The sequence below is a fragment of the Aspergillus nidulans genome, chromosome I (assembly GCF_000011425.1).
Source record: "Aspergillus nidulans FGSC A4 chromosome I".
Lineage (NCBI taxonomy): Eukaryota > Fungi > Ascomycota > Eurotiomycetes > Eurotiales > Aspergillaceae > Aspergillus > Aspergillus nidulans.
Genome location: NC_066257.1, coordinates 899,442 through 925,320, shown reverse-complemented (window position 1 = coordinate 925,320; position 25,879 = coordinate 899,442). Strand labels below are relative to the sequence as shown.

General features: G+C 50.8%; 10 protein-coding genes across 10 annotated transcripts, besides 1 other annotated feature; 6 read left to right on the top strand and 4 right to left on the bottom strand.

The window, feature by feature from the left end:
* Nucleotides 1-25,879: part of a sequence feature (contig 1.105 755..277183(-1)) that runs on past both edges of the window.
* Nucleotides 369-2,614, top strand: ANIA_10779 (SKN1/KRE6 family beta-glucan synthesis-associated protein; the record flags this gene model as incomplete). Its single annotated transcript, XM_050611687.1, has 7 exons — nucleotides 369-1,009; nucleotides 1,062-1,099; nucleotides 1,175-1,239; nucleotides 1,289-1,390; nucleotides 1,437-1,959; nucleotides 2,022-2,499; nucleotides 2,563-2,614. The coding sequence occupies 7 exons, from the start codon at nucleotides 369-371 to the stop codon at nucleotides 2,612-2,614; spliced, it is 1,899 nt and encodes a 632-aa protein (XP_050466976.1).
* ANIA_10789 (uncharacterized protein) lies at nucleotides 3,751-6,362 on the top strand (the record flags this gene model as incomplete). The annotated part of the gene is made up of 5 exons (XM_050611685.1): nucleotides 3,751-4,203; nucleotides 4,255-4,335; nucleotides 4,380-5,008; nucleotides 5,058-5,283; nucleotides 5,337-6,362. 5 exons carry the CDS (start codon nucleotides 3,751-3,753, stop codon nucleotides 6,360-6,362), a joined length of 2,415 nt encoding a protein of 804 aa, XP_050466975.1.
* On the bottom strand, nucleotides 6,443-8,703 carry ANIA_06205 (acyclic terpene utilization AtuA family protein; the record flags this gene model as incomplete). Its single annotated transcript, XM_658717.1, has 5 exons — nucleotides 6,443-7,073; nucleotides 7,198-7,296; nucleotides 7,381-8,435; nucleotides 8,467-8,588; nucleotides 8,646-8,703. The coding sequence occupies 5 exons, from the start codon at nucleotides 8,701-8,703 to the stop codon at nucleotides 6,443-6,445; spliced, it is 1,965 nt and encodes a 654-aa protein (XP_663809.1).
* ANIA_06206 (uncharacterized protein) lies at nucleotides 9,062-10,069 on the top strand (the record flags this gene model as incomplete). The annotated part of the gene is made up of 4 exons (XM_658718.1): nucleotides 9,062-9,083; nucleotides 9,287-9,313; nucleotides 9,362-9,582; nucleotides 9,647-10,069. 4 exons carry the CDS (start codon nucleotides 9,062-9,064, stop codon nucleotides 10,067-10,069), a joined length of 693 nt encoding a protein of 230 aa, XP_663810.1.
* On the bottom strand, nucleotides 10,882-12,378 carry ANIA_06207 (protein pkpC; the record flags this gene model as incomplete). The annotated part of the gene is made up of 4 exons (XM_658719.1): nucleotides 10,882-10,945; nucleotides 10,997-11,889; nucleotides 12,033-12,181; nucleotides 12,267-12,378. The coding sequence occupies 4 exons, from the start codon at nucleotides 12,376-12,378 to the stop codon at nucleotides 10,882-10,884; spliced, it is 1,218 nt and encodes a 405-aa protein (XP_663811.1).
* On the top strand, nucleotides 13,135-13,305 carry ANIA_11503 (uncharacterized protein; the record flags this gene model as incomplete). Its single annotated transcript, XM_050611678.1, has 2 exons — nucleotides 13,135-13,178; nucleotides 13,236-13,305. The coding sequence occupies 2 exons, from the start codon at nucleotides 13,135-13,137 to the stop codon at nucleotides 13,303-13,305; spliced, it is 114 nt and encodes a 37-aa protein (XP_050466974.1).
* On the top strand, nucleotides 15,120-17,100 carry ANIA_06208 (uncharacterized protein). The gene is made up of 5 exons (XM_050611673.1): nucleotides 15,120-15,691; nucleotides 15,764-15,933; nucleotides 15,986-16,288; nucleotides 16,341-16,777; nucleotides 16,866-17,100. Exons 1-5 carry the CDS (start codon nucleotides 15,390-15,392, stop codon nucleotides 16,890-16,892), a joined length of 1,239 nt encoding a protein of 412 aa, XP_050466973.1. The 5' UTR covers nucleotides 15,120-15,389; the 3' UTR covers nucleotides 16,893-17,100.
* Nucleotides 17,442-19,592, bottom strand: ade13 (adenylosuccinase ADE13). Its single transcript, XM_658721.2, has 9 exons — nucleotides 19,481-19,592; nucleotides 19,323-19,409; nucleotides 18,533-19,260; nucleotides 18,364-18,480; nucleotides 18,235-18,325; nucleotides 18,101-18,179; nucleotides 18,037-18,043; nucleotides 17,922-17,979; nucleotides 17,442-17,871 (listed from the first exon to the last, which is right to left on the bottom strand). Exons 1-9 carry the CDS (start codon nucleotides 19,530-19,532, stop codon nucleotides 17,621-17,623), a joined length of 1,470 nt encoding a protein of 489 aa, XP_663813.1. The 5' UTR covers nucleotides 19,533-19,592; the 3' UTR covers nucleotides 17,442-17,620.
* ANIA_06210 (protein exo70) lies at nucleotides 20,435-22,447 on the bottom strand (the record flags this gene model as incomplete). Its single annotated transcript, XM_658722.1, has 3 exons — nucleotides 20,435-21,828; nucleotides 21,885-22,102; nucleotides 22,164-22,447. 3 exons carry the CDS (start codon nucleotides 22,445-22,447, stop codon nucleotides 20,435-20,437), a joined length of 1,896 nt encoding a protein of 631 aa, XP_663814.1.
* ANIA_06211 (protein plaA) lies at nucleotides 23,009-25,733 on the top strand. The gene has a single exon (XM_658723.2). The coding sequence runs from the start codon at nucleotides 23,023-23,025 to the stop codon at nucleotides 25,534-25,536; it is 2,514 nt and encodes an 837-aa protein (XP_663815.1). The 5' UTR covers nucleotides 23,009-23,022; the 3' UTR covers nucleotides 25,537-25,733.

The following is a 25,879-nucleotide window of genomic DNA, read 5'->3' as shown; positions in this document are numbered from 1 at the left end:
TTGTTTCTCTAGAATGGTATTCTCGTTCCTCGCTCGGACAAGCACTGTGCGCTTTCAGAGATTGGATTGAGCGGAAGCGTGATTTTTTTTTCTTTGCAGTTTCGAGAACAGGCGCGCTGGTTTCAATCCATTGCCTGATCATTTTACTGCTCTAATCTTTAGGAGTTTGACCTAGTTGATCCGTTCCAGAAGTTGCTTGTTGACAGTGACTCCGACAAAGTATCGCTTACCACCATCAACTTTGGACGAGAACGACCGCCATTATCGCTACCTGATACAGCCTACTGCATAATTGACACATGGAAAATATTGCTGGATAGAAGAAGAGGCGGCTTTGATTGCGGCTCGAACAACCACAGATATCCATCATGTCCGAGTATTCCCCAGAAATCCCACACCGGGAAACACCTCATATCCGCCTCAATTCAGAACAGCATGATGTCTTCTCCGATGAGGACGTCACCTCTCGCCCTCTAGTCCCAGAGCATGGGGTAGTCGGACTTGGTGTCAGTGGACGTCCGTTAACACCACGAGCCGACTCCTCTCAGTCAACCGGAACGCTGCCAACGGTATATTCATCACTCAACGCTCACGGGTCAACGGAGTTCTTGATACCGCCGCAGCCACAGACGTATAGACAGCGCTCAGGAGATGATATTACATCGCCTAACCTGTCCGATCGCTCATACCGGCGCGCGAGCTGGAGCTCGGTGGGCAGCTATTCTACAAGGAGAGGATTCGCATACAGCACACGGTCGCGTTCGCGCGCGGAAAGCGAGGGCGATGATGTCAATACCCAGACGGTGACGGAGAAGTACAATATTATGCCAACAGACGGGTTGCTGTTGTTCCCGGAGGATGTGGAGAAAGATGATTACTTGCATAACCCTGACCCCAGCGATAGGGAGGGGGAGTGCGATGTTTGGAATAAGCGGGGCATGATTAACGTCGGCGGGTTGGTGCTGCTTACAATTGGGTTTTTGGTGCTGTTTATTGGTTATCCTGTCGTGTAGGTCCCTCCGTTCCAATTATAGCTGGGGATGTGGACTGACTTGTGGCAGTACGGCTATGAAAGGATTTGAAAAGACACAGTCGGGTTGTAGGTCGGGGGATACACTATGCCTTGATGTTGGGGACCGGCCCTTGCTGTCTAATATACGCAGGGGCTTGATAGACCCTGATACGCCGGAATCGGCATATTCGAAGATGTCGGCAGACGGCAAGGAGTGGAAGCTTGTGGTAAGTTGGACTCGGAGCTGCTGCTCAACTTCTTGCTAACAATGTCTAGTTCTCCGACGAGTTCAACACCCCCGGCCGTACATTCTTCGACGGAGACGACCCTTATTACCAAGCCGTAGATATCTGGTACGGCGTGACCCAGGACTTAGAGGTTAGTCAGTCCACATTCATCCAAGCATGCAACTAACATGATGAAGTGGTACGACCCCGACGCCGTAACAACCCGTGACGGCGTCCTCGAAATTCGCTTCGACACTTTCCCCAATCACGACTTGGAATACCGCTCTGGCATGCTCCAAAGTTGGAACAAGCTCTGCTTCTCTGGCGGCCGCCTGGAAGCTAGCATCTCGCTCCCTGGCAATGGCGAGGTTTCCGGCTTCTGGCCTGGCTTCTGGGCAATGGGGAATCTGGGACGTCCTGGGTACGCTGCTACCACGGAGGGCATGTGGCCATACAGCTACTATGACGAGTGCGACGCCGGGATCACGCCGAATCAAAGTTCTACGGATGGCATAAGTTGGCTCCCGGGCATGCGTTTGCCGGCGTGTACATGTCCGGGTTCGGACCATCCCAGCCCTGGACGGTCTCGTTCTGCGCCAGAAATTGATGTAATTGAGGCCAGTGTTTCGCCGCTGAATGGCGATGCCGACAAGATGGTGGGATCGGTGTCGCAAAGTTTGCAGATGGCACCATTTGATATTTGGTATATGCCTGATTATGGTGAGCCCAACTGTTCGACGTTATTAACCGTGTTGACAATCTTCGACTGACTGTTCTACCAGACTTCACCGCCGTCTACGACCCCTCCATAACCCAAATAAACACCTATCGCGGCGGGCCCTACCAACAAGCCATGTCCGGCGTCACAAACCTCAACAACGATTGGTACAACGGCAAAGCATACCAAATCTACGCCTTCGAATACACTCCAGGGATTCAAGGGAACGTGAGCTGGTTTGTCGGCGCCGACAAGACATGGACGCTTGACGGGCGAGCTATCGGTCCAAACGGCAACGTAGGGCAGCGCGTTATCCCGCTTGAGCCGTTGTCCATCATCATGAATCTAGGCATGGCGTGGAACTTTGCGCCCATTGACGATGACATTCAGAAATATACGCCGGCGTACTTGCGGTTTGATTATATTCGCATCTATCAGGACCCAGATGCTATCAGTGTGACTTGTGATCCGGAGGGTTGGGAGACGACAGAGTATATCGAAAAGCATCCGAAGGCGTACATGGATGCTAACAAGACCCATTGGTATGTTCTCCTCAATGCTATTTACTCTCCTTGCAGGCGACTAACATGGTTCAATCACTCTAGGGCTGATGCTGGATATGAATGGCCGACAAACACGCTTATGCATAAATGCTGATCTTGATCTGTGACGTTGACATCTACCTCACTCAACCGTTTACTTCGTTTCCATCTACCGCGTGTCCGTCATTTACATTTACAGGTCGTTTTGCGGCATATACTCTGGCGTTGAGGCTGTTGCTCACATAACTTGATTTGTAGATCTCTCTCTCTCTCTCCCTTTTTTTTTTCTTTTTTTTTTTTTTGCAGTACGAGCTGGCGGTCCAGGGGGCTAAGACTCGTTTTGTTACTATATGTTGAAATGCTGGCGTTGGTGGTAATTTAGTGATGTTTTTATTGGAATATACCTCTCGCTGGTCCTGCTCTACCCCATAATCCATTAATATTTGGGTGTCTAAGCAGCAACTTTCTTACCTATCTCTTGGGGCAGACCCGTTTGGACCTCTTCCGCTTCGACACCCGCACCACTATCAACCAATATAGCCCTTTCTTAAGACACAATTAGTACCGAATTGTGCTATCCCAAAAATAGGGGCGATGGCGGGGTATCTTATGATCATTTTAGGCGAGGAAGTCCACTCCGCAAAGATGTCCTTCGGTTACTTGAACTGTGTCTGACTCGGCTACTTGACTACACTTTACAGTGGGAGAAGCTTTGGGTCCTTCGCTTCCTCTCACATCTGACTGGACGAAACTTATCTACAACGACCGGATAACCGGAGCCTCGAAATCCTGGCGGCACAATTCGAGGTGCGTCCAGACTGAAGGGTACGGTGGGGGGCGCCCCAGCACTGATTGTCGCAGACTAGAGAGTCAGTGCGTCTCCCTCAGCGTCGACGTAATGGGCCAACGTCCCACTCTCCTTCAGACTCCCACTCCCAACAACTGCCGATCTACAGCCAATTCTGAGTCCAGCCAGCAGATCCCCGATTCTCGGGCGACAAATGCAATGATGGACGAACTGAGGACGAGACTAGGTAAGCTTTTGGCTTTTCAGATTCCAGCCTCCCCAACCAAGAGCGTTATCTCCTTAAATCCGGCTTATGTGGATGGCGGATCGTGGCTGATCCTTCGCGGAGTCCCCAGATTCCTTCTCTTTAGTTTCTTTCTTTCCCCGCAATCTACCATTTGACTTTACTTCAGTCTCTCCCTTTTTTTTCTTTCCCCCTCCTTCCTCCCCCCAACATCATTGACATGTCGTCTCTGCCCAGGAAAGAGAACGCCCGCTCCAGACGCGCCGCTCGTGCTTGCACCCGCTGCCACTCCCGCAAAGTCCGCTGCGACGGCTCCATCACCGGCTTTCCCTGTACAAATTGTCGTCTAGACGCTCGACCGTGTATACTGCACTCAGGGAAGCGGGATAAGGAGAGGCAGCTGTTCAAGGCCGTTGCGAAGGAGCGCAGCAATGGCTACCCTACACCAGCCCCAGACCGGGTCAGTTTGACCTTTTTCAAGTCACAGATGACGCTCAAAGTTCCTATCCAGGAGATTTTGGATGTGTTCGTGAAGCACTACTTTATATATGTGCATCCGTTCCTACCGGTAGTTGATGAGGCCGTATTCTGGGCAAAGTATCGGGGATTGGATTCGAGTGCGGGCAAGATCTCGACATTGCTCTTTCAGACAATGCTCTTCGCTGCTAGTCCGGTAAGCCCTAGACCCTAGAATGCTTGAGGATGGGCAGATCTAATTATGCAGTTCATTCCGATTGAAGCCGCCAAAGAATGCGGGTACGATTCCCTGATATCTGCGCGGGACGATCTCTACCGACGAGCCAAGGTACGTCACTAGTTTTACCAGATAGCTTCAAGCTGACCCGACAGCGCCTCTATGAGAGCGGTATCGAGAAAGACCGTCTGGTAATCGCCCAAGCCTGCCTCCTCCTGACCTGGTACACCACCGATGCCGAGCGCTCCACCAATTCCCGCTGGTTACGCATCGCAATCCGATACGCGAAGAAAGAGCAAGCACATCTATACCATAAGATGCCACAATTAGGTTCAAAGAGGAAAGTATCGGACCTCAAGCGCCTCTGGTGGTGCTGCATGATCCGAGACCGGATCATCTCGCTCGGCATGCGTCGTCCGATCCAGATCACCCCGGATGAATTCGATCTGCAGCTGCAGGAGGGGCTGTCTCTTCGAGACCTAGAAGAGGAGTGCCTGAACTCGGAAGTCTATACTTCTGAAATAAAGATCGCCCTCTGCGGCGTCCTTGCCAGCCTATGCCATCTTGTGGCGGCAGTCACAGATGTGATCATGCTTGTCTACCCGACAACGCAGAACATGCCGTTCAGCCTGGCGGATCGGCGGGCACAACTGAACAGACTTGAAGAGACAAAGTTTGCGTTGCTAGATTGGGAGCTCAACTGGGTAGCGAATCCAGATGGGAAGGAGTACTATATCCACCCATCGCTAACACTTCATACGAATCTCTGTGCTATATACTTCCAGTACGTTTGCCCAGGTATTTTATCTCAGGACTACAACTAAAGTATATAGATCCGCCCGCATTGCCCTCTGCAACCGTATCTGCCTCCTAATCGGCCATAATGCCTACCTAACAGACGAAACCGACCTATCCCGTATCGAATCCTGTCGAGCCGACCTTGCTTCGGCCATTTGTTCAACAGCCCACAACGTAAAACAGCTAATTTTGAATGGGGTCGCCGATAAATTGCCTATAAGCGCGTATGCATTACCATCTTCAAGCCACTGTTCACTTGGTGTGTGTACTGATTACTTTGAGGGTGCAGTGTGGCGTATACACTTTTCCCACAGATCCTACTCAGCATCCAAACGCAGCTCTCCCCAACCCCTGAAGACAAAGAGCTCCACGAACTTATGCTTGTCTTCTTTACAGAGGTCTTCCGCTTCTTCCGCAGCCAATACTACACACGACTTATTCTGGCAGTTTCATGGAAGGCTTTGGAATTGTGTCAGCCGCGGACGCAGACCCAGACCCAGACACTTTTGCAACATCAGCCTTCATCCGATACCAGCGATATCAGTATCGGTACTACTGTGGTATCTAGTGAAAATGGTACTAGCGGCAACAGTGACAGCAACGAACTAATTTTGCATGGCCAGCGACAGCTTATACCAGAAAATGCTCTATTCTACTACCCGGACCTCTTCCAGCTCAAACTCACAGATTATATCCGCCTGCTCCAGTACGTGGATGAATTTATGTCGTTGAGGAGTATGCCCGGGGAGAATGCTATATATCAAGCCCCGTCGCCTGCTCTAGCTCCAGCTCCAGCTATCGAGACTCATGTTCAATTGCAACGACAACAAGCGCATGCGCACGCAAGGACATACTCGCATAGTTCAATATGCTCCATATCGTCTACTCGGCCTGCTGTTACCTCTACCACGGGCGCCACTGCTGTCAATTCACCGGGATGCTCAAGCACGATTTACTCTGTTGACGGCGTGGCTGTAGATCCGACGAGCCCTAAGTGGACAGAAGACTATTTCTGGGTTTATTTTGGGGAGAAAGAGTTGGAAGGAGAGCCTCTGCAGACTGCCTTTACTCCGAATGCTGGTAGTCCAAGCAATAGTAGTAGTGTTGTCAGTGAAATTGGCGGCGACAGTGTGAGTGGGAACAAAAATGAGAATGGAAAAAGTCCCCAGTCCCACGCCTCTGTTCCACCTAGAGACTCCGGAACCCCTGGCACACCGAAACAAGAGTGGATGGAGACTCAGGGTACTTGTCGGGAATTAGCAGTGGTGCCCGCACCAGCAGATCCAGCCTCAACCGCAGTACAGAACATGCTTGATTGTTTGCCCTTGTTAGGTGAATAGCTAATGTCACTCAAACCATGTACATACATATATACCACCACAATAACACATAAACAGCCTAACAATATCCCAACCCATAGTCACTCAAGTAAAGCAACAGGAACTTCAACCACCACATCCCTAAGCCAATCGGCAACCCCCTTTCCGAGCCCATCCAAACGCGAAGAACTCGAAACTCCGCGCCCCAGAATTCCATAAATGACAAAATGCACCGCCCCAATGGCCGGGAACTCTACCCGCTCAATGAAGTAATCATCGCGCCAGTCGGTGCCAAGTAGGTCGCGCATTCGGGAGGTCGTTAGGTAGTGTCGGAGCCAGAGGCTCAAGTGTTTTTGTCTCTCTCTTTGTTTTCTTTGTTTATCGGTTTCCAGAGTGAAAGGGGATGGGGGAGAAGAAGGGACGAAGAAGCCAACATTCAAGTTCCCGCCCTTATCACCTGAGCGCGCTAACACGACATCGCCTAGTTTGACACGCTTGGTTAGTCCGTCGAATATGGTCTTGTATTCTGGACTCTCTGGAGAAATAGAAGGTGGATGGTAATTCTCGCGGGGCTGGAGAGGCGCATAAGCTGGTGGGTGGCCGGTCTCAATAGAGGTTATCGTATTATCGTCATTGAGGAGGTTGATTCTCTCGCCCAGGTCTGCCTGTGCGATGAGAGCCGGATAATATGCTAGGAACGGGCGGGGTACCGCGGTGCGCATGTCGAGGGTACTGTGAAATCCTGGACAGGGGTTAGCTATGGTTTAATAGGGCATGGGAAATATGACAGGGAGAAAAGCGAACCTGAAAAATGCTTCAATGAGATATTCCTTAGCGCTAACCCTACTGCACCCACAGCGTGAGGTGAGCGTGAGGTGAGCGTGAGGCGATAAAGATGCGAAGGTATGTTGTGCTAGATGCTTGAGATATTGGATTAGACGAGGGAGTGCCGATCCTGCAACGCAAGATATAAGATATTAGCTCTTTATTTCGCCCTTGTAGACGGAACGGTGCAGCTAGATAGAGAAGGAATACGTACCGTTGGAACTCTAGCGTCTCAAGCTCTTTTTGCACCGAGTCTGGAAGAAAATACCGAATCTGTTTCTCAAGCAGGTCCCATTTCTTCGACGTAGCGTAGCCTGTGGCGTTGAGAAGAATCTCAGCTTCGTAGCCGCCTTGGTAGAAAATGGCGAGTTTGGTGGTTGGGGGTGGTGCGGTGCCTTTGATTCCTGAAACGCGGATGCTGTGCACCATTATTAGTTTGGTCAGGTCTTGGAAAGAGAGAAGCAGATCGTGCCGGTCCTTTTCTACTTCCTCAACAGCCACATCTCCGATGTAAGCATTCACGTCGCTGTTCAGGTAGACTGTCCCCTGCAGCTCGTATAGGAATTGGCACCGCACTGTATCGACGGTGACCATTCCTTTCGTACCCGGGTGCTTGGTGATAATACACGCCCCGTCGGCGTCGATCTCGGCGATTGGGAACCCGGGTTCAATAAGGTCGTCCAAATTATACCTGTCAAAGCCGGAGAAATTACCTCCCGTTACATATGCAGAGCACTCAATCAAATGGCCCGCTATCAGCGCACCGGCTAGCTCATCATAATCTGTCTCCGCCCAGTCATGCCAGAACCAAGCAGCGGCTATGACGGGGCTGGCGTCAGCAACTCGGCCGCAGAGGATGATGTCCGCCCCGTTCCGCAGACCGTGAACAATGCCGCGCGCTCCGAGGTATGCATGCGCCGAGACCATAGGAATAGGTTTGCCGTCTGCTGTGCCTCGGAGGAAGGCGTATGTTAGGGCGGCCGGAGCGGCGGAGGAGTTGCCTGAATCGAGATGCTGGAGTTCTTCTTTTGTTGTGGGCATGTTTGGACCGACGCGGTCGTATACGTCGTCGCCCGATAGGTATGCGACGCGAAGGTTGAGGTTCCTCTCGCGGACTAGACCCTGGACCTTCAGGGCTAGGGCTTTGGGGTCAAGCGCGCCGCCATTGATCACGACTTTGATACCCTTTTCTGCTATGACATCGATAGTCTGCTGGATGCCCTTCCAAGCTGTCTCCTCGTAGCCGGGATGCTTTCCGGCACGCCATGCCTCCGCATTGTTTGCAAGATTGACCTCTTACTCTTGTTAGACTCGAGCTGATTGAGGAATCGTCCATGATCCACATACCGGCCAGGTAATCGCCGGTTATAAAGTCGACATCGCCCAACGTTGCCTGACGGTACATCTCATAAGCCGGATCGCCTGCGTGGAGGTTAGTATAGTCATCACTGAACGCGGGAGGTCAGACGAGTATCGTACCATGATAGCCAGAACAGTTCGCAACTCGCACTGGACGTTTTGCTCGTTTGTTTGACATATTGTATGATTGATAGTGGTTTGATTTCTTTATCGCACCTCGGCTAACTCTACTTTACTTATGGCTGAGGCACAGTTGAGGGGTTGGCCAGGTATAGCCGGTTGGCCGAATACCCTAGGCTTTCCCACTCCATCGTCCAGTGGCACGGCTTCAAGAATGTCATATTGCTGAGTCCTTGAGCTATGGTATCTTTCAGTCCTTTTCCCATCGGTTGCGTAGTGAGTGCCATATAGTGATGACGGAGACGCTCTCTCTTGGAGGGAAAGCGATAGGACGATTCTATAGCTCTCACGTGAGGCGGGGAACGTGAGTCTGCTTCCGCCTCCAGACTTCATAGCTAAACAAGCTTAATCCCATCATGGTTAGATTGACCGGTGGCAGTTACTTGCAGTAACCTATAATTATTGACTACCAGATAGCTGCAACCCATACGAGACATTATGTTCAGTCCCAATCTCCCCAACCTCCCCACCGCGAACCCATGGCGGACCGACCAACCCCAGACTCAGAGCCGAACCCCGATTATAATCGACTCCGAGTCAGACGATGAGAACCCCCACCCTGCAATGGCGACTTTTAACAGTATGTGATCCTGAAATTCAGTCATCTAGTATGTACCTACGTGGTGAGGTCTTTAACTAACGTCAACTCCAAATAGGAAGACAGCATATTCCCGGTCCTGGTGCAAGCTCCAGCTCCACACCCCGACCTTCCCCCCTCACGCCCGCATCGGCGGCGTCCGCGTCCACATCAGCATACGCGGTTCCCAGCGCACAGGAGAAGAGAATGCGAAGCCGGCTACGTGAGGAGCGCCATGCAGCGCTCTGTGTTCTAATGGACCGCGAGCTTCTTACGATCCAAGCTTTGGCTGCACAAGAGGTTAGCTCCTTTGGCTCCCACATTCGTACCCGTATACCCCCATTTATCTGACCGATGTTCCTAGACCCTTCCTCAAGCCCGTCGGCGCTTCCTCTCAACTCTCCTCTCTCCCTCAGATCCGACAACAGCAGCATCCATCCGCGCCGACCAGTTCACGATCCAGCGCCCAACCTCATCTACACCGTCCTCGCCATTCAGCACGGAACCGATGGTCGTCTCGCGGAGCATTGTTGACGTATGCGAAACAGACGACTCCGGGTGGTATAAGCCCGAGCCGGATTTGGCGTCTGAATCGGCGATGGCGGCGTCTTCACCGTCTGCGGCGTCGTCGCCTATGTCGGGACTGAAGATGAAGGGGAGGGCGACGCCTGAGAGGAGCAGAGCGGGTAGGAGGGTGTCGTCTGGGCGGCAGCAGCAGACGAGGGAGAGAAGGCGAAGATGGAGCGGGGCGGAGAGGCAGGATTATGGTGCTGGGCTTTCGTTCTGACGCTGCTGAGTGAGGTAATGGGCTTATGAGTGATGATTGTAGGTTATGACTTGATGATGGTGCATTACATTCGGCGTTAAAAAACATCTGAATACATCAACGGATTTGACATTCATATTGCTGTGCCTTACATTGAAGGCCTTATACTTCGCACATGGCCGTTTCAGTACATGATGAACCAAATACCAGAAAGATATCGTACACGACAAGTAAATAGAAATAAAGACGAAGGATATCAGGAATGTTGACGATCATGAGGGGGCAGATGAGGAAGCCAGAGTCGGGAGAAGCCACTCTACCATATGTACAATGCTTGCCCGACAACCACCACCATGGCATTTTGCGACGTCGCCGCTAGGTGTCATGAGCCAAGCGTGACCGCTTAGCGCTAACGACGCTTTCAAATATGGTCTATTTCAATTGACGAATTCGAAGAAAGACCGACCCGCAGCACGGCGGGTCGCGTGCGGGTTCGCCGTTCTATAACCGCGGTAGGAGGCCTGAATCTGCTCGTCCAGCGCATATCAGCGAGCGAGTACGCACGCCGTGGTGGGCAGTCCAGTCTCTCAGCTATTCAATGCTTTTTCTGGCCAACAAAGTAGCCCTTTTCATTTTTCCGCGTTCAGCAGGCTCGCTGCATCTCCAACCTGCTTTCGCTCAGATACTTCCCTGGTGCGCATCCGTGCGCGAATGGCTTCTATGTTCATTGGCGTCAATCCTTGAGATGGCGCTGGATCGGGTTCCGAATAAAAAGGGTGGAGCCTGTGTGAAGTAGAAAACCGAACGCGACCATCCCTCATGACTGGTAATTGTCATTGGAGGGGTTCCGAACTCGATGATAGGCGGTTAAGGTGAAGGTAGACGTCCGTCCCGTACCTGGATCATGTAAGTTGCAATGCCATATAACAATCATTGAGAAGCACATACCCTTCCATACTGATTAACTTCAAGTCACCGCCAAAGTATCGCGCATACAGGCGACTAATGGGCAAACCATATCCAAATCCTGCCATAGGCGCTTTGAAGTCGCTCTTGTCAAAGTCCGGGTCGAGGTTGGGTGTTTGCTCCACTGTGGTATACATATAGGTCCAGACAAGAGGGATCGCAGACCGCGGAATGCCACCACCTTCATCGGACACCTTGATAGTAATATCCTCTTTGCCTTCGGCGATGATGACCTTGGTGACGGGGAAAGCTTCCTTATCTGCGCCGTGTCTCTCGACCACGGCGCGCAGGGAGTTCTTCAATGTCTCAAAAAGCATGTGAGACAAATGTCCCGGCACGTACATAAAGTTCAGATCCTCTTTGCACACGAGCTGGACCTTTGGGGCTTCAAATAGACCATAGTAATCCTCGCACACAAACCGAGCGTTCTCAATGGCCTCGAGGGCCACCTCGCGCACATTTGTCTTGGTACATATGATCCCGACATAATTCGGATGGCGCACGTGCGTTTGTTCCGTGAGAGCAATGTGTTGGCCAATTAACATTCGTATACCTATGCGAGACATGTAGAAGCGATCGAGAAATGATTGGATTGTCGAGTCGATTTGCAGACGCTGCCGCTTTCGTTTCCATTCCAGAATACCTTGGGCCACTGTAGTCACAACACTGTCGTGTCGCCGCTTAATTTGTTGTAGAGTCTTTGCAAACCGTTCGTTGTAATCATTTAACTCGGGAGGCCAGTTTCCCTGGTCATCCGAAGGGACAAAATATCTTCGTGCAGCAGCAGCAGCCTTGCCATTTCCATTACCGTTTGTCATAGCGGAGCGATACTGTCCCTCGCGGACACTTGGATTTTGTGTTGTTTCGGCGAGAATCTTCGACCCGCCGGTCATCGTTCTGTTCGGGCGCAGCAGGCGCGCCTTTACTTCTTGGGTGAGAGTTGGTCGGGGCAGGTTAATTATTTCCTTCAGATCATACGTCAGAATGAACCGCAAGCATGATGGTTGGTGAGTCATACCTCGAACGACTGTGCATACCAATCCTGGACCTTCTTGATGGAGGGCATTTCACTGAGTCCATCGGGAAGCTCTCCAAGATCCTGGACACGGTGCGCTAGGCGGATTGGGAGTTCTTCTGACAGAAATTGGGAGGCGCGAAACAGAGTTCCTAAATCGGGGAAAGCGTAAGGTTAGCCATTGTAAGCAGTACAAGGAAACTGATAAAATTATTCTCAGGAATCAAGTGTGCTCACCAGTTGAAGGTCTGTCTCCAAACTGAACCATCTGTCGGAGCGAAACACCAGTTGCTGGAAAGCTGGCGTAATGCCTGATGGTGTCCATCAGGCGCTCCGACGGCTTCCACATTTTTGCCGAAAGTGAATCTGCTCAAGTGGTCGCCACACTCAATATCCCAGCTTGCGCGATATAAATCGAGTAGAAGCGGAGAAAATGAAGATATAATGAGATTTGCAGGAGTGAGAATCTGGACAGAGGCAGCGGGAGCTTATGACTGCAAGGATCGTAAGGTCGGATTCGGAGAGCTCTGGAACTACTACTACCGAGGTTGTCGCCGACGTATTTAGCAGCCGGAGCACAACTTGCAGGTGATGGCAGAGAAGGGCACTGTCAACACCGGGAGGATGAAAAATGAGTCGAGTCGGCTGCTCAGATAAAAAAAGTCATTCCTGAGTCCTGGCTGAGAAATGGTGAAGCTAATGGGATTTGGTAAAGTCGAACAGCAATGACTCTTTTGGTCTTGCGGAGAGCCAAAGACCAGACCGGGGTGGTCACGTGTGGGGGGCTCCAGAGTCCCGACGGACCCGTGCTGCGGATCAGGCAATCGTGCTGAAGAGCCCTGTCTAGTCAACACACTCAAAACTCACCCACTCTTGTTGCTAAACACTAATTGCTACAGCTCCTACAGGCAGTCAGGACACCTGCTCTTCAAAAATGCTTCATGTGGAAACTGCTCCTGTGATCTAAAGTTCAGGGTATATACGTAACCCCGAGGATCTTCAGCCCGCGGCTTAACACCCCACCTTTCGGGCGGTCCAGGTTGAAAACGTCGAATTGCCGGGTGGAATGTGAACTTGCCTCCGGATCTCCCCTTCGCCCGAGAAAATGGTCCAACTCTTCGCCGGTCAAGCCTCGACCCCAGAGTTTATGTAAGTTTATCCGCAAGTTTGACCCCCATGTATCCTTTATGTATGTCATCTCTGTAGTCAGTCAGGTGATGTTCGAACCCTTGATCACGAGACGAGACGAGGCACTGAGTTCGCTAGAGCACTATGAACACTTATCAGTTCGTCCGCGTCCTCCGCAAGAACGCCTTAGTTTTCCTATAGTGGTTAGTCTCAAATTTTCTCGGTCGAATTTGATATGCCCATTTCGATAAATAAAAGCCCCGGCTTTGCTGTTCCTGAAAATGGACGTATCAATCAAGAATCAAGTGTCTTCATAGTGTCTTCGGCTCTCAGGCTATCGCATTGCTCAAGCATTCGAAAATGGTGTTAATGATCGCACGGGGTGCTCCGAGATACACGGAAGTACCAGAGGTAGATTCGGCCGCAGTGGAGACACCTGCACAACATAGTCACAGTGATCGTAACGTGATAGATCGTAACGTGAAAAACTGTTGCAACCTGCAATAGGAAATTTAATGAATAACGTATCTGGTGAGTCCAAGGTACGATGCGCCCAAAAAATAAACCCTGCAGTTACGCCCTGAATGAGGAACGACCAAGAATTAGGCCTCAGTAATAACGCGCAGATAGTCTCACAAATGTCTGCACGGCCTAGGAAACATGGGTTGTCAACAATACCAAATATCCATCCATGTATGCCACATTTCGCACGTACCGCCTTTCTCTCCAGACTCCTACCTTGCCGTCCCTCGGCCGTCCTCGGAGTCCACCAGTTCTTTGAAACGCCGAAAGGAAGAGGTTAGGCGCAAAGATGGGAACGCAGGAGAGGAAGCCAGAAGTGGAAGGCAGTCATCAATCGCAATTTAACTTGATTTCCTTTCTGGTTGAGGTGCTTCCCAAAAGCCAATTGAGGGAAGCTCTAAAGAACGCCGTCGCAATCGTGATTTAATTCCCCCTCTTCCGCCTCGTGCGAGCCTGCGAGGCTGCGAGTCGCGACGCGGCGACAGACGGAGAAGCAGTGGAGTCTCATTATTGTTTGACGTCTGTCGACCCAACCAACCAAAAGAGTTTACCAACTGCGAAAACTCCGGTACACTATCTCACTGGCTATCAGTTCACCGTGGCGGGGTGTCTAGACCATCATAACTGCATGCTGCGATTTATTCTTCTCCTCCTCGATAGTCTTGTGTTAAAGTTTTCCCCAACGGTGCGCCGTTTATTTGGGTCTCGGGAGGGACGGGAGGGAGCAACTCGACAATGGCGCAGGAGAGGGTCGCTCAGATGAACACGCTGAAGTCATCCAGGTTGGAGGAATCAGGTCTTGCGGTCGAACAAGGTGGATCAGGGTGTTGTTGTCAAGTGCTCCGTGCAGCATAAGCGAGTGGACTTGATTATGATGCAAGCCTGCGGCGCCGCGATGTCAATCGTTCTGTACTTTGGCGCTGCCATCTCATCACAATCAGTACTTTTGGCTTGAAGATCCAATCTATTCTTATATGCCGCGTCTGGAGCGAGGCTTTCCGGGGTCAACACTTACACTGGCGTAGCGTCGATAGACAGTCACAAGAAGGATCCGCAGGTTTCAGCTTGCCCGTTTCGCCCTCGTGCCGTCATTCCAGAGGAAAAGTAGTAGCTGCGGCTTCAAATAACCCCATACCCCCATTTGCATCAGTTCGCCCCTGGAGGTCTCCGTGGCAGTTTTGGCTGCGGATTGCGGCCGAACGCGGCAGCAGACCGTGTAGACTGGAAGAAGTAAGCATTTGCCTAGTAAAAGTGCAGGAAAGATAATAAATACTGATGATCGAGTGTTGAGATGATTAGGGCAGGAAAGAGTGGATGAGACGAGGTGAGGTGTAAGAAGTACGAAAGGATCCCAAAGAGGAAATACAACAGAACGCACGATAGAAGACCGGGCCCCTCTTTGGCCTCTGCGCTCCTCTGGCAGCTCTTAACAGCGACCCATCCGCTTCAACGCTTTGAGATATTCCGTTCTTTTTTCCTTCTGCAGTTGGTGGATCGGTTATTCTTCTGCTCGGCCCTGATCCAATATTATTTTTCTTGTTTGTTTTTCTCCCCGACGCCGTTCGCCTGTCACTTTTCTTTTTCCCACCGTCACCTTTCGTGCCGCTAAAAAGGGCCAGGCAGCCTATGGACAAGGATTACACGCCTTCAACTCACAAATGAGCTTTCGCTTGGACTTTCTGCTCAACCGGTCAATGTATAAAATAGAAGATGTCACGTCGCCGTGCTTCCAACAGTGAATCATTGGCTTCATCATCTGTCAACGAAGCCGTTGCTTACCCTTTCTCCGGCATGCAACAGAATCATACGTTTTCTCAACGGCGTGGCCCGATCGAAGGGCCCGGTGGACGGAGGCTTGTTAGGAGAGTCACCTGGCGGTCGTCCACCTACAAGCTCATGGCATCTCTCTGGGTGCTGGGGGTGCTCTATATAGTCTGGCTGATTCGGGACATCTTCTATCTCCCATTCTCTTATTCTCCAAAACCGGCTGTGACGACGAATTTCGGGGATGAGTAAGTCCTTTTGCTCTAGCCTGGGTAAATCTCACTGGATGATGGACAATACTTATTGAATTCTGCTTACAGTCTGTTAGCTCAGTTCGTGGGCCGTGAAGAATGCGGCATCTCCTCTCAAGCTTTATATCTGCCTCCGTCCGGTGACCAGTCTGAGCTGTATTGCCGGTCTCGTGAGGATTTGCTCAGCTCAATGAGCAACGGCGGGCGTCATGGCTTTGGTGCCCCTTATACATCCCAAGGTGGGTGAGCTCGAATTGTCATGAGATGATTTATAAACTAACTCGACCAAAGGTTGCTTCTACCGTTGGTTTACCAACGCTGAAATATGTGAGACTCTTAGCCGATTTGATGGTGTACTCTTCGTCGGTGATGACTCCCTTGCCAACGCTTATGCCGGGTTCAACATCCTTCTTCGCCAGGATCTAAAACAAGGATCTTTGAGGGAGTGGGAAATGAGCACTGCTTTGCAAACAAGTTGTGGGTGCGAGTCACAGTTTACGAATCCTGCCTGTTCCTCTGCGCGAATTACTTCAAGCGAGGAACTATATTCCAGGAGTGCCATGGGAACCCAGACTCCATACATCTGCTCAGCCAGTAAGTCCTGAAGCTTCAAATCAGTGAACGGAAGACTGATCATCTCCTGCAGAGACCCCACACAAGTTTCTCTCCATCACCGGCTCACCCGCCACAAGCAGCGACCACAACGTCTTCAAAAACCTTCTGGCGCGTCCCTCGGAGTCAGAATCGGCAAAGAAGAAGCCCATCGCCATAATTCAAAGTCTCTCCCTCTCAACATCCTATTCCCTCTCCGCGGCGAAGAATAGTATAGACGAATGGCTTACGCTTGCCAAAACCAGCGCCAGAAGCACTCCATTTCTCTGGATCGGTCCAACAGCACCCGGCCACCAAAAGCCTCCAAGCGACAACGTCCACGCAACCAGCTGGAAATACACCCAGGATACGGCGCAGGTCGCTCAGGCCAAGGGCATCGACGTTCTGGCCATGTACAACGCGACTTTGCAGGCCCAGAGCTGGGACGGCATGCACTATGGCGAGGAGGTGGCTCTTATGCAGGCGATGATGGTACGTAGGACTGACGAGGATCCCTATTCGACACGTTGCATTGCATATTACACCGCATATATGTCCGACTGACTCTGACTTGTCCCAGATCGTTAATTGGTTAGCTTCGCTTTAGTATGGTTGAACTATACTCTATACGGTCGGAAAGGTGTTGACCTAAAAAAAAAAGTTGCCCAGCTATGATGACTAGGCTATATTACGGATGATGATGATCAAGGTATAGTTTCGGAGATCTCTTTTCTTTGTTCATTTATTTTCCCCGTCTTGTCTCATTTCTTGTAGACTTTATGTTGCGAGTGTTCTTTCTCACATTTGTGCGTTCATCATTTCTTTCTTCAAAAATCACTATGCCTATCCTGCCATGAACTCAACCTTAGTTCTGAGACTCTCACCATTCTCGTTGAAATTCCTCGTTGTCTTATATCGTTGACTCGCTTGACCTGCTTGCTGGAAGGATTTATCAGAGAATAACCGGAAGACGGTTCATTACTAGCTTGGTCAGGTGCTCATACGCTCATACCCCTGGATAGAATTCATTTTGTGCCATCAATTCGTTATATTATCATATATACATCAAAATGTCTTATAGTCTTCTACCTTTCGTTAGGGAAAATGAGTGGTAGCGCACTGAAACGAACACTTCTTTCCCTGTTTGTACTTTTGACTTTAGATGTTCCGATTATAGCGTCGCTAAAAGCAGAAATATCCAGGAAACTATTCAGACAATCATAGTGACATGAGGCACTGACAGCAGGGCAGCCTAGCCTAGGTGACGTAGCCAAATCTTCCTTGCTCAGGTAAGGTCAATTAAAGCAAGATTCACTCCAACTGCCGAAGGCAACCTTAAACGTGAAGCGCAGAGGTCTCGGCAGTAGCGAGATAAGTCTCGTAGGGCTGCAGGGCCTTCTTGACCTCGGTCGAGGTGAATTTCTCGACCTGTTGAGGGGCACGGCCGACAAAGGTGCTGGGGTCGAGGAGAGCGTCGAGCTCGCCGAGGATAGGCGCGAAGAACTCGGTGCGGCGGATGCGGTCGAGGAGGTCGTTATTCTTGCCGTGCTTCTTAACGTTGTCGGAGGCTTGGTGTGAGAGGACACCTAGTTTTCATGTCAGAATATGTGTAAGGTACGGTATGTGAGGAGCGTACGAATTTCCTCATGGGCGTCCTGGCGGGAAAGTCCCTTCTTCACGCAGGCCATGATAACCTATACATATATTAATAAGTGCTGGAGCAAAATTGACTTGGGTGATTAGGTGCGTACGTTCTCACTAAAGTGCAGGATTAGCTCAAGTAGTAACACATATTAAATAGAAAGGACGACTTACGTTGCCATAAATGGAAGCTCATCGTTCACACGGCGCTTGATGACTTCAGGGTACACCACGAATCCGGAAGTTACGTTGTCTAAATGGCGGTAAGTCTACAGGATCATGATTAGATCTAGACCGTTTGGGCTTACTCAAGAGGATGAGGCACGCGTCAGCGCAGAGGTAAAGCTCGGGGATACTGATCCGGCGGATGGCGCTGTCATCCTTATCGGCCATTAGTAGCTGGAGCGGGCCAAACTAGATCAAACGGAATATCTTACCAATGAACGTTCAAACCACTGAGCGGAGTAGGTGTCCAGGGCGTCCTTGGGGAGGTTCTGAAGGTGCCTGCCCAGCGAGCACAGGCGCTCGGACCGCATAGGGTTTCGCTTGTAAGCCTGCATGCTCTAATCAGATCGAATCATTTTTACGTGACGCACGGATACCTACCATCGCACTGCTGCCAATCTGATCCTTCTCAAAGGGTTCCTCAACCTCCTTGAGCATGGCCAAGTGGCGGATATCAATACCAATGCGCTCGCAGGTGGAACCAAAGGAGCCCAAGGCGTTAGCTACGTCAACATCGATCTTGCGAGAGTAAGTTTGACTTGAGATGATGAAAGCAGAATCAAAGCCGGCCTTCTTAGTAACGAGTTCATCCAATTGCTCGACCTTGTCGTGATCTCCGTTGAAAATTTGAAGAAACGACGCCTGTGTACCCGTTGTGCCCTTGACACCACGGAAACGCAGATCATCGCGCGCCCTTTCGAGGTTTCTCAGATCCATCAGCAAGTCTTGAATCCACAGGCACGCACGTTTTCCAACAGTGACGAGCTGTGCAGGCTGTCCATGGGTGAAACCAAGGCAGGGCAGATCCTTGTACTGCTTAGCAAAGGCAGACAGCTTATCGATGACAACCGCCAACTTGGGAATGAGGATGTTCAGGCCATCACGCAGGAATATCAGGTCGGCATTATCAGTGCAGTAACAGGAAGTCGCACCCCAGTGGATGATTCCAGCAGCTGCGGGGGCAACTTGGCCGTAAGCGTGGACATGGGCCATGACATCGTGTCTTCGGCGCTTCTCCTCCTCAGCAGCAACCTTGAACTCTTCGTCATTGATCGTGGTGTGTTTCCGCATCTGCTCAATGGCTTCATCGGTGATGGGCAAGCCAAGCTCTTGTACCTGTCAGTACGTGGGTCGTGCATATAGCTGGCGGGGTAGGGCAGGAATGTAGTACCTTTCTCAGCCTCTGCAAGCCACAGCCACAACTGTCTCCATGTAGAGAACCTATTCCTGGGAGAGAAGAGATACTTCATCTCATCACCTGGGTGTCAGAATAGCAGTTAGCCTCTGATCGGGCAACGAAAGTACGAATTGAGTCAAAAGGGGACTTACTTGCATATCGCGAGTTGAGAGGCGTCTGGTACACATCATTGCTTGAAGACATGATGTCAGGAAGCAATTGGAACGGTCTCGAGAAAGCTGAGAGACTGGAACGCTGAGGCTGCGATTTGAAGAAAGGGCAGAGTGGCTGCTGGAATAACGAGCTGTGCGTCCACGTCCCCGGACGAAATTTTGCCAATTATTTTAGCGGGGTCGAAGGCTTATCGGCGTCAATCACGTTATCGAGATTGCTTATCGTCACATGACCATGCCCACTTCTGCTCAGGGACAGCCGAAATCGGCCATGACGATTGCGGTCAGAGGTGAGGACTTCCGCTAACAGCCCAAGGTTACCTCAGTATAGGCAATGAAAGATTTTTGCCGTACAACTATTGGTATGTATACATTCAAAAGCACTGCCTGCGTCTCAAATATGAATTGAAGCTTCAAAGTGGAGCAGGGCTTGTAGAACCATCCCTGTAACCTCCAAGCGCTGTCATCTTGGCTATAAACATTCTCGTTTTTCTCTCGAGTTAACGCCAAGACAGCTACTCAAGTACTGCTGTATCTTGTAAGAGGGAGACTTCCAGGAAGAAAGTAGTACTCACCATTACCCTGTATGCTTACCTACAAGCTCTTACCATGAATCAAGCTGTTACGACAGGACCGGTATTACGAAGTAAATAAGGATCGTGGTAAGTATATGAACATGCCAATGACGTTTTTTTACAGCCCGCTGCGCTGCGGATTTGAAAATTAGCCTACTATTGTTTGAGATTACATAGGATCTATTAATATATGATTACAACCCAGAAGTTTCTATAGTTTCACAGCGCTATTCAGCTTTTCGACAACCTTCATTCACGTCAGAAAATTTACATAAATATGGGAGAGCTCAGACCGAAGTTTAAAAAACGGTTATGGGGGTATTGGTTAGACAGTTGTACTTAGACCAGACATTCTCAATCATTGCAACGATGCAAGCTGCGCAGATAGACTGCCCTTGTCATACTTCGTATATTTGCCACGGCCTTTATCGAGTTCGTGATACCGATCATAGAACCGTGCATATAGCGGCTCGAGCACCGCTTGCACCTCGCGAGCGAGCACACTCCGTACTTCCCGCTCCATATAAAAAGACTTGTGACGCGCCACGAGGTCGTCGAAGCTTGCATTGAAGGCTTTGAACTTGTCCTTAATTGCGTCCTTGTCACGGGATGACAACGACTTGACAATCGCGCTAGAATCGACAGCGCCACCCGATTGAGGTCGACTGCCACCCCTAGTGTGAGACGTGTACTGGACGTCGAGCAGGTAATGCGACGTCTCCTTCCAAGCATCCAGGTATGTTGACGTTGCGCGCTTGCGGAACGTGTCGATCCTAGAAACGCTATCTGGAGAACCGAGGAATCTTGCAAGTTCTGGGCTTGAGCGTATAGCGCGGTCCACAAGGCAGAAGACGTTTGAAAGAAAGACACCCTGAGCAGCTTTTGTCCGGTGCAATTGGCGAGCCCGAGCCTCCAAAGCAATCAGCAGCGTTTCTATCACATCGAGAATGAAATGTGAAAACAGCACATCACTGTCTGGATTGACATCCAAAGGAGTATTCATTGATGATGCTGAGGTTGAACGCCAATTTCCGTCTCCTAGCGAAGTTAAGATAGAAGCCAGAGGCTTCTGGTACCCTGTAAGCTCGATAAGGGAGCGCATAACCTTATCGACAAGAGGGGTGGGAGCGCCATTTGGTGGAAGCATGGGAATAGCCTGTGCCCTACGTTTTGTCTCTTCCAAAAGCTCCGCCAGAGAATATTTGGCGGTCTCCCGGACAGGCCTCAATGCCTCCAGGAACAAACTCTTGAGTTCGCCCGTCTTTAACTCTATATCGTAAGACTTGGCTGTGACGATGTCGATGATCTCGAAAGCTAAAAAGCAGTCGGTGAGGAGGTTCGTACGAATATAATCGTTTAGTTCCCGTATAGTTTTTGAATATTCCGCGATCGCAGAGCGGCACGTCATTTGCAAAGCCAGTCCCCGATGGTCTCCCGTAAAAATTCGCTTAATGGCCTCCCATTCGGCGTATATGAAGTTCTCCAAGGCATCGGAGTAGGTTCCGATACCATTAGTACCTTGCTTATATGGCGACTCGTCATCTACTCTTCGCTTCAGAGTATTGAGAGATGCGATGGCCAGGTTTTGCGCGCTCGTGCTAATATACGGGCCTCTAACATCAGCGTAGATCTTAAGGGCAGGGCTGCCACCTTCGCCACGATGCGGGACATGTACTGCTGCCGAATTTATCGCTGCACAGATAGGTGCAATTTCCGCAATCCTGTCTTCCGGGATCGTTGGGAATGGAAGGTCTGACCCCAGGGAGAGAGTAAGTGATTGCCTTAGTAAGTCGGGATACAGGAATTACCCTTGGTCAAATAGTGCAGCGGCTCAATCGGGCTGACATGCTCGCCCAGTTTCAGTCGCAGCAGATCTTGTAACTTGGAGTTGCCAATACCCAATAGAGACGTGAACTCGCTGATAGCCTTCTGATTTGATTTCAAATTCGTGGAGGTGAGGTCCATCAACGCATCGTTCACACCTCTCATTGCCGCCAGATACTGCGGCAAGTTGTTCGGCTGCGGCCTGTTCATTCATCCCAGCGTCAGTCTGAATAACACGACTGGTATGCAGAAATATAACTCACCCAGCCCGAATGACCCCTTCTTCTCGATTCTTCGCATCCAGTGGCTGCCGGAGGCGTTCGATGGCTTCAATAACCCGGTCGATGTTATTATTCGTTATCTGAAGCGATTGTGTGTTGCTATATATAGGTCCGATTGCATGCTTGACGACATTTCCGCCCGTTTCGAGGCGTACGAGCGACCCTTGGATCTTCTTTGTGAGGCGCTTGAGCTTCTCAAGGTTGGCGTACAGCACCTCCACTTCAGCACTTTCTTCGGCAAAAGCCGTGTCCCTAGGCGCAACCATGGCGGCGTGACCGCTGCAGGATATTAGATAATAAATGAGAAGCGGCGTGCTGACTTCGAATTGTACAGATAAGGCATATCATGCATCAAAGCGAATGTGGGGGGATAAGAGTGAGCGGATAAGGAGCGATAGTTAACGAGGCCCCTGGCCTCACGAATTATTCAGTTCCTCATGAAACAGCGGTACGGCAAACGTTGATCACGCGTACAAAGCAATGTGATATTAGTTCGAAGGGGAGCTCAGGGTCTGGCAGGCTGGCAGCTCTCAACGTTCCCTCGTCCCTGGAGCAGCACCAAGCTAGCCACAAGCTAACAACAAGCTAGTCTCGAATTGGCAGCCGCGGCCCGACGATGATCCAATGCTCAGTTGCTATCATATCACGTGAAAATTTGACGTCATCTCTCATACGATACGATGGCCGGCGGTTTCTGTAGATCTCTACGGGGCCTGGGGCAGCGACGGTGATTCGTGCCAAGGAAGAGCGACAAGAGTCTCGACTTAAATTCGCCCAAAGCCCCGATGCAGCCTCCATGTCCTCCCTCAATTCTCATGCCAGGCGTGGGATCCTTCGCAAAATGGGCGCTGCGAGGGCATTCTGTATTCGGTTTGCGCCTCCGGCCGCCCTGATTTATGTCGGGGGTCGTGTTCTCTGGTCAATCGAGGCAGCTCGGAACAATTCACAGCTATTCCTACTACATTCTGATCCGAAAGCAGCATACTCAACCACTTCAACGCAATGCGCCCGTGGGCAGGTCCACCACTCTGTTGGAGAAGGCAGGCCCGGGCGGAGCAACACCGATCGCGTCGAGGGAAGCTTTCATAGCAGTGAACCAGACTCCTCTATCTGGTCAAGTATGATGCAGAGATTCGAAGGGGTTAAGCAGTCCGTCGGTTCACCTGAATGGATAGAGCTCGACCAGCTCAAGAACTACATAATTCCCGATTGGACGAAATTTCTCCCAGAAACAGTGCAGAAATTACAACGAGAACTTTCTATGGCCCCGGGTTCTCTGGCGGACGAAATCTGGAGAGAGGCTCACGATCCCGACCTGCATCCCGAAATACTCCGAGAGGCCACGGTCCGCGTTGGGAATAGCCTCTGCGATGATGAGCTGGAGTTCAGGCGCAAGCGGAAGAAGCATGCGGTGAAGGCGCTGTCGGCCTACCTGAATATCCCTGAGGAGGACATACATCCAGATGATGTTCCCATCATCTCTATGTGCGGCTCCGGAGGCGGCCTGCGCGCGCTTGTCGCTGGTACTGGCTCGTATCTGGCCACACAAGAGGCTGGCCTCTGGGACTGTGTGACTTACACTGCTGGTGTTAGTGGCAGTTGCTGGCTTCAGGTCCTCTATCATTCTTCCATTACCGGGTGCAATTTTACTAGACTCGTGGCTCACCTGAAGAACAGGCTAGGGGTCCATATGGCATTTCCGCCGGCTGCACTTAAATTGCTCACGCATGCTCCAACCAATAAGTACCTCCTCAGTGGTCTGGTCCAGAAGCTGAAAGGTGATCCTGGTGCGGACTTTGGTCTGGTCGACATTTACGGCATGCTGTTAGCAGCAAGATTGCTTGTACCCAAGGGGGAGCTAGGAGCCTCCGACTTCGACCTCAAACTGTCAAACCAGGCCCGCAATATTGCCAGTGGAGCTCACCCGCTTCCCATCTATACTGCTGTCCGCCATGAGATTCCAATTTTGGAAGAGAAAGCGGAAAAGAACGAAAAGCCAATGCCTGAAGATCTTATCAAAGAATCGCAAAGCGAGTCATGGTTTCAATGGTTTGAATTCACCCCGTATGAATTTTTCTGCGAGGAACTCAACGCTGGAATACCTACTTGGGCCCTTGGGAGACATTTCAATGGTGGAAAGAACGAGGTACCTGCTGGGACGGCTCCCATTCCTGAGCTCCATGTCGGCAGTTTGATGGGAGTATGGGGCAGCGCGTTTTGCGCAACGCTCTCGCATTACTACAAGGAAATCCGTCCACTTCTTAGGGGCATCGCCGGGTTTGGAGGTATTGATTCTCTAATTCAGGGCAAGTCTAAAGACCTCATCCGCGTCCATCCCATTGATCCGGCAACGATACCAAACTATGTGCTAGGGATGAAGGACCAGCTGCCTCCATCCTGTCCAGAATCCATCTTTCAAAGCCAACATCTGCGACTTATGGATGCAGGAATGAGCAACAACCTCCCAATATACCCATTGCTCCGACCCGGTCGAGACGTTGATATTATCATCGCCTTCGATAACTCGGCCGACATCAAGCAAGAAAATTGGCTATCTGTTGTGGACGGCTATGCACGTCAACGGGGCATCAAGGGCTGGCCTATTGGAGCCGGCTGGCCCAGAGCAGCCGACACTCTGAAAGAGACAGAACAGAGCCTGCGCGAACCAGAAAACATTTCCGAAGAAGCCCTAAACAGAAGAGTCTCAGAAGCCCAACAGTCCTCTACTCATGAGCATGCTCACTCTTCATCAGTCACCACTAAACAAACCACAACCAATCCAGACTTCCAACCTTCTCCCGCAGACACAGACCTAGACTACTGTAACGTCTGGGTCGGCACCATGCAAGAGAGACTCTCCGACAAAGAACCACCCCCTTCTAAACGCCTCTTCGACCCCCGTCAATCCTCCTCCGACCCAGACCACCGCGAATCCGACTTTCATCTCATGCGTCCAGATGCCGGCATCGCAGTCGTCTACTTCCCCCTCCTCCCTAACTCCTCCGCACCAGACCTCCCCTCTTCCACCTCCCTCACAAAACCCTCACCATCCGACCAACACTCTGGCTCTGAGAACAATTCATCCGCTCAGGACACAATTGACACCACTAAACCGCTTTCCCCGCACCCAGGCACCATCAACCCAAACGTCGACGACTTCCTCTCAACTTGGAACTTTGTCTACACGCCTGAGCAGATTGATGCGGTTGTGGGACTGGCTAAGGCGAACTTTGCGCAGGGCGAGCAGCAGGTTAAGCGGGTTGTTCGGGCAGTTTATGAGCGGAAGAAGAAGGATCGCTTGCAGAGGGAGGAAAGAATGCATGGTCCGCATAAGACGGGGCTGGTGCTGAGTTGATTAGATAACTTGCCATTCGGTTGAGCTTTCCTCTTCTTTTCTTTGTTGCATCATTAGCGGTTTGACCTGGACATAATGTACGGACTTTACGATATATGATAGATTTAGACATAAAGCAGACATGCCTACCCCTTGCCATAATATATTGCTAGGGAATAGCATAACTCCTGCTAATACAGAGCATATCAATTACTATGACAATGCCAATACCTTAATATATCATTCGCGAGGCATATGTATGCTGTTTTATATATGACTTCAACCCCAGATCAAGCGAAAACTGCTACGCATGCTGTACACTAGTCAAATCATTACCTTGATCCTCGCCGTCAGCCTTACCCTT

Bases quoted from the DNA above. Each gene is read 5' to 3' on its own strand.
- ANIA_06208 (XM_050611673.1), top strand. From the start codon at position 15,390: ATGTCACGTCGCCGTGCTTCCAACAGTGAATCATTGGCTTCATCATCT. The intron at 15,692-15,763 runs GTAAGTCCTTTT...TTCTGCTTACAG, and splicing joins ACGACGAATTTCGGGGATGA to TCTGTTAGCTCAGTTCGTGG. The intron at 16,778-16,865 runs GTACGTAGGACT...GACTTGTCCCAG, and splicing joins CTCTTATGCAGGCGATGATG to ATCGTTAATTGGTTAGCTTC.
- ade13 (XM_658721.2), bottom strand. From the start codon at position 19,532: ATGTCTTCAAGCAATGATGTGTACCAGACGCCTCTCAACTCGCGATAT. The intron at 19,410-19,480 runs GTAAGTCCCCTT...TCTGACACCCAG, and splicing joins TCTCAACTCGCGATATGCAA to GTGATGAGATGAAGTATCTC. The intron at 18,481-18,532 runs GTAGGTATCCGT...TAGAGCATGCAG, and splicing joins AGATTGGCAGCAGTGCGATG to GCTTACAAGCGAAACCCTAT.
- ANIA_06211 (XM_658723.2), top strand. From the start codon at position 23,023: ATGGGCGCTGCGAGGGCATTCTGTATTCGGTTTGCGCCTCCGGCCGCC.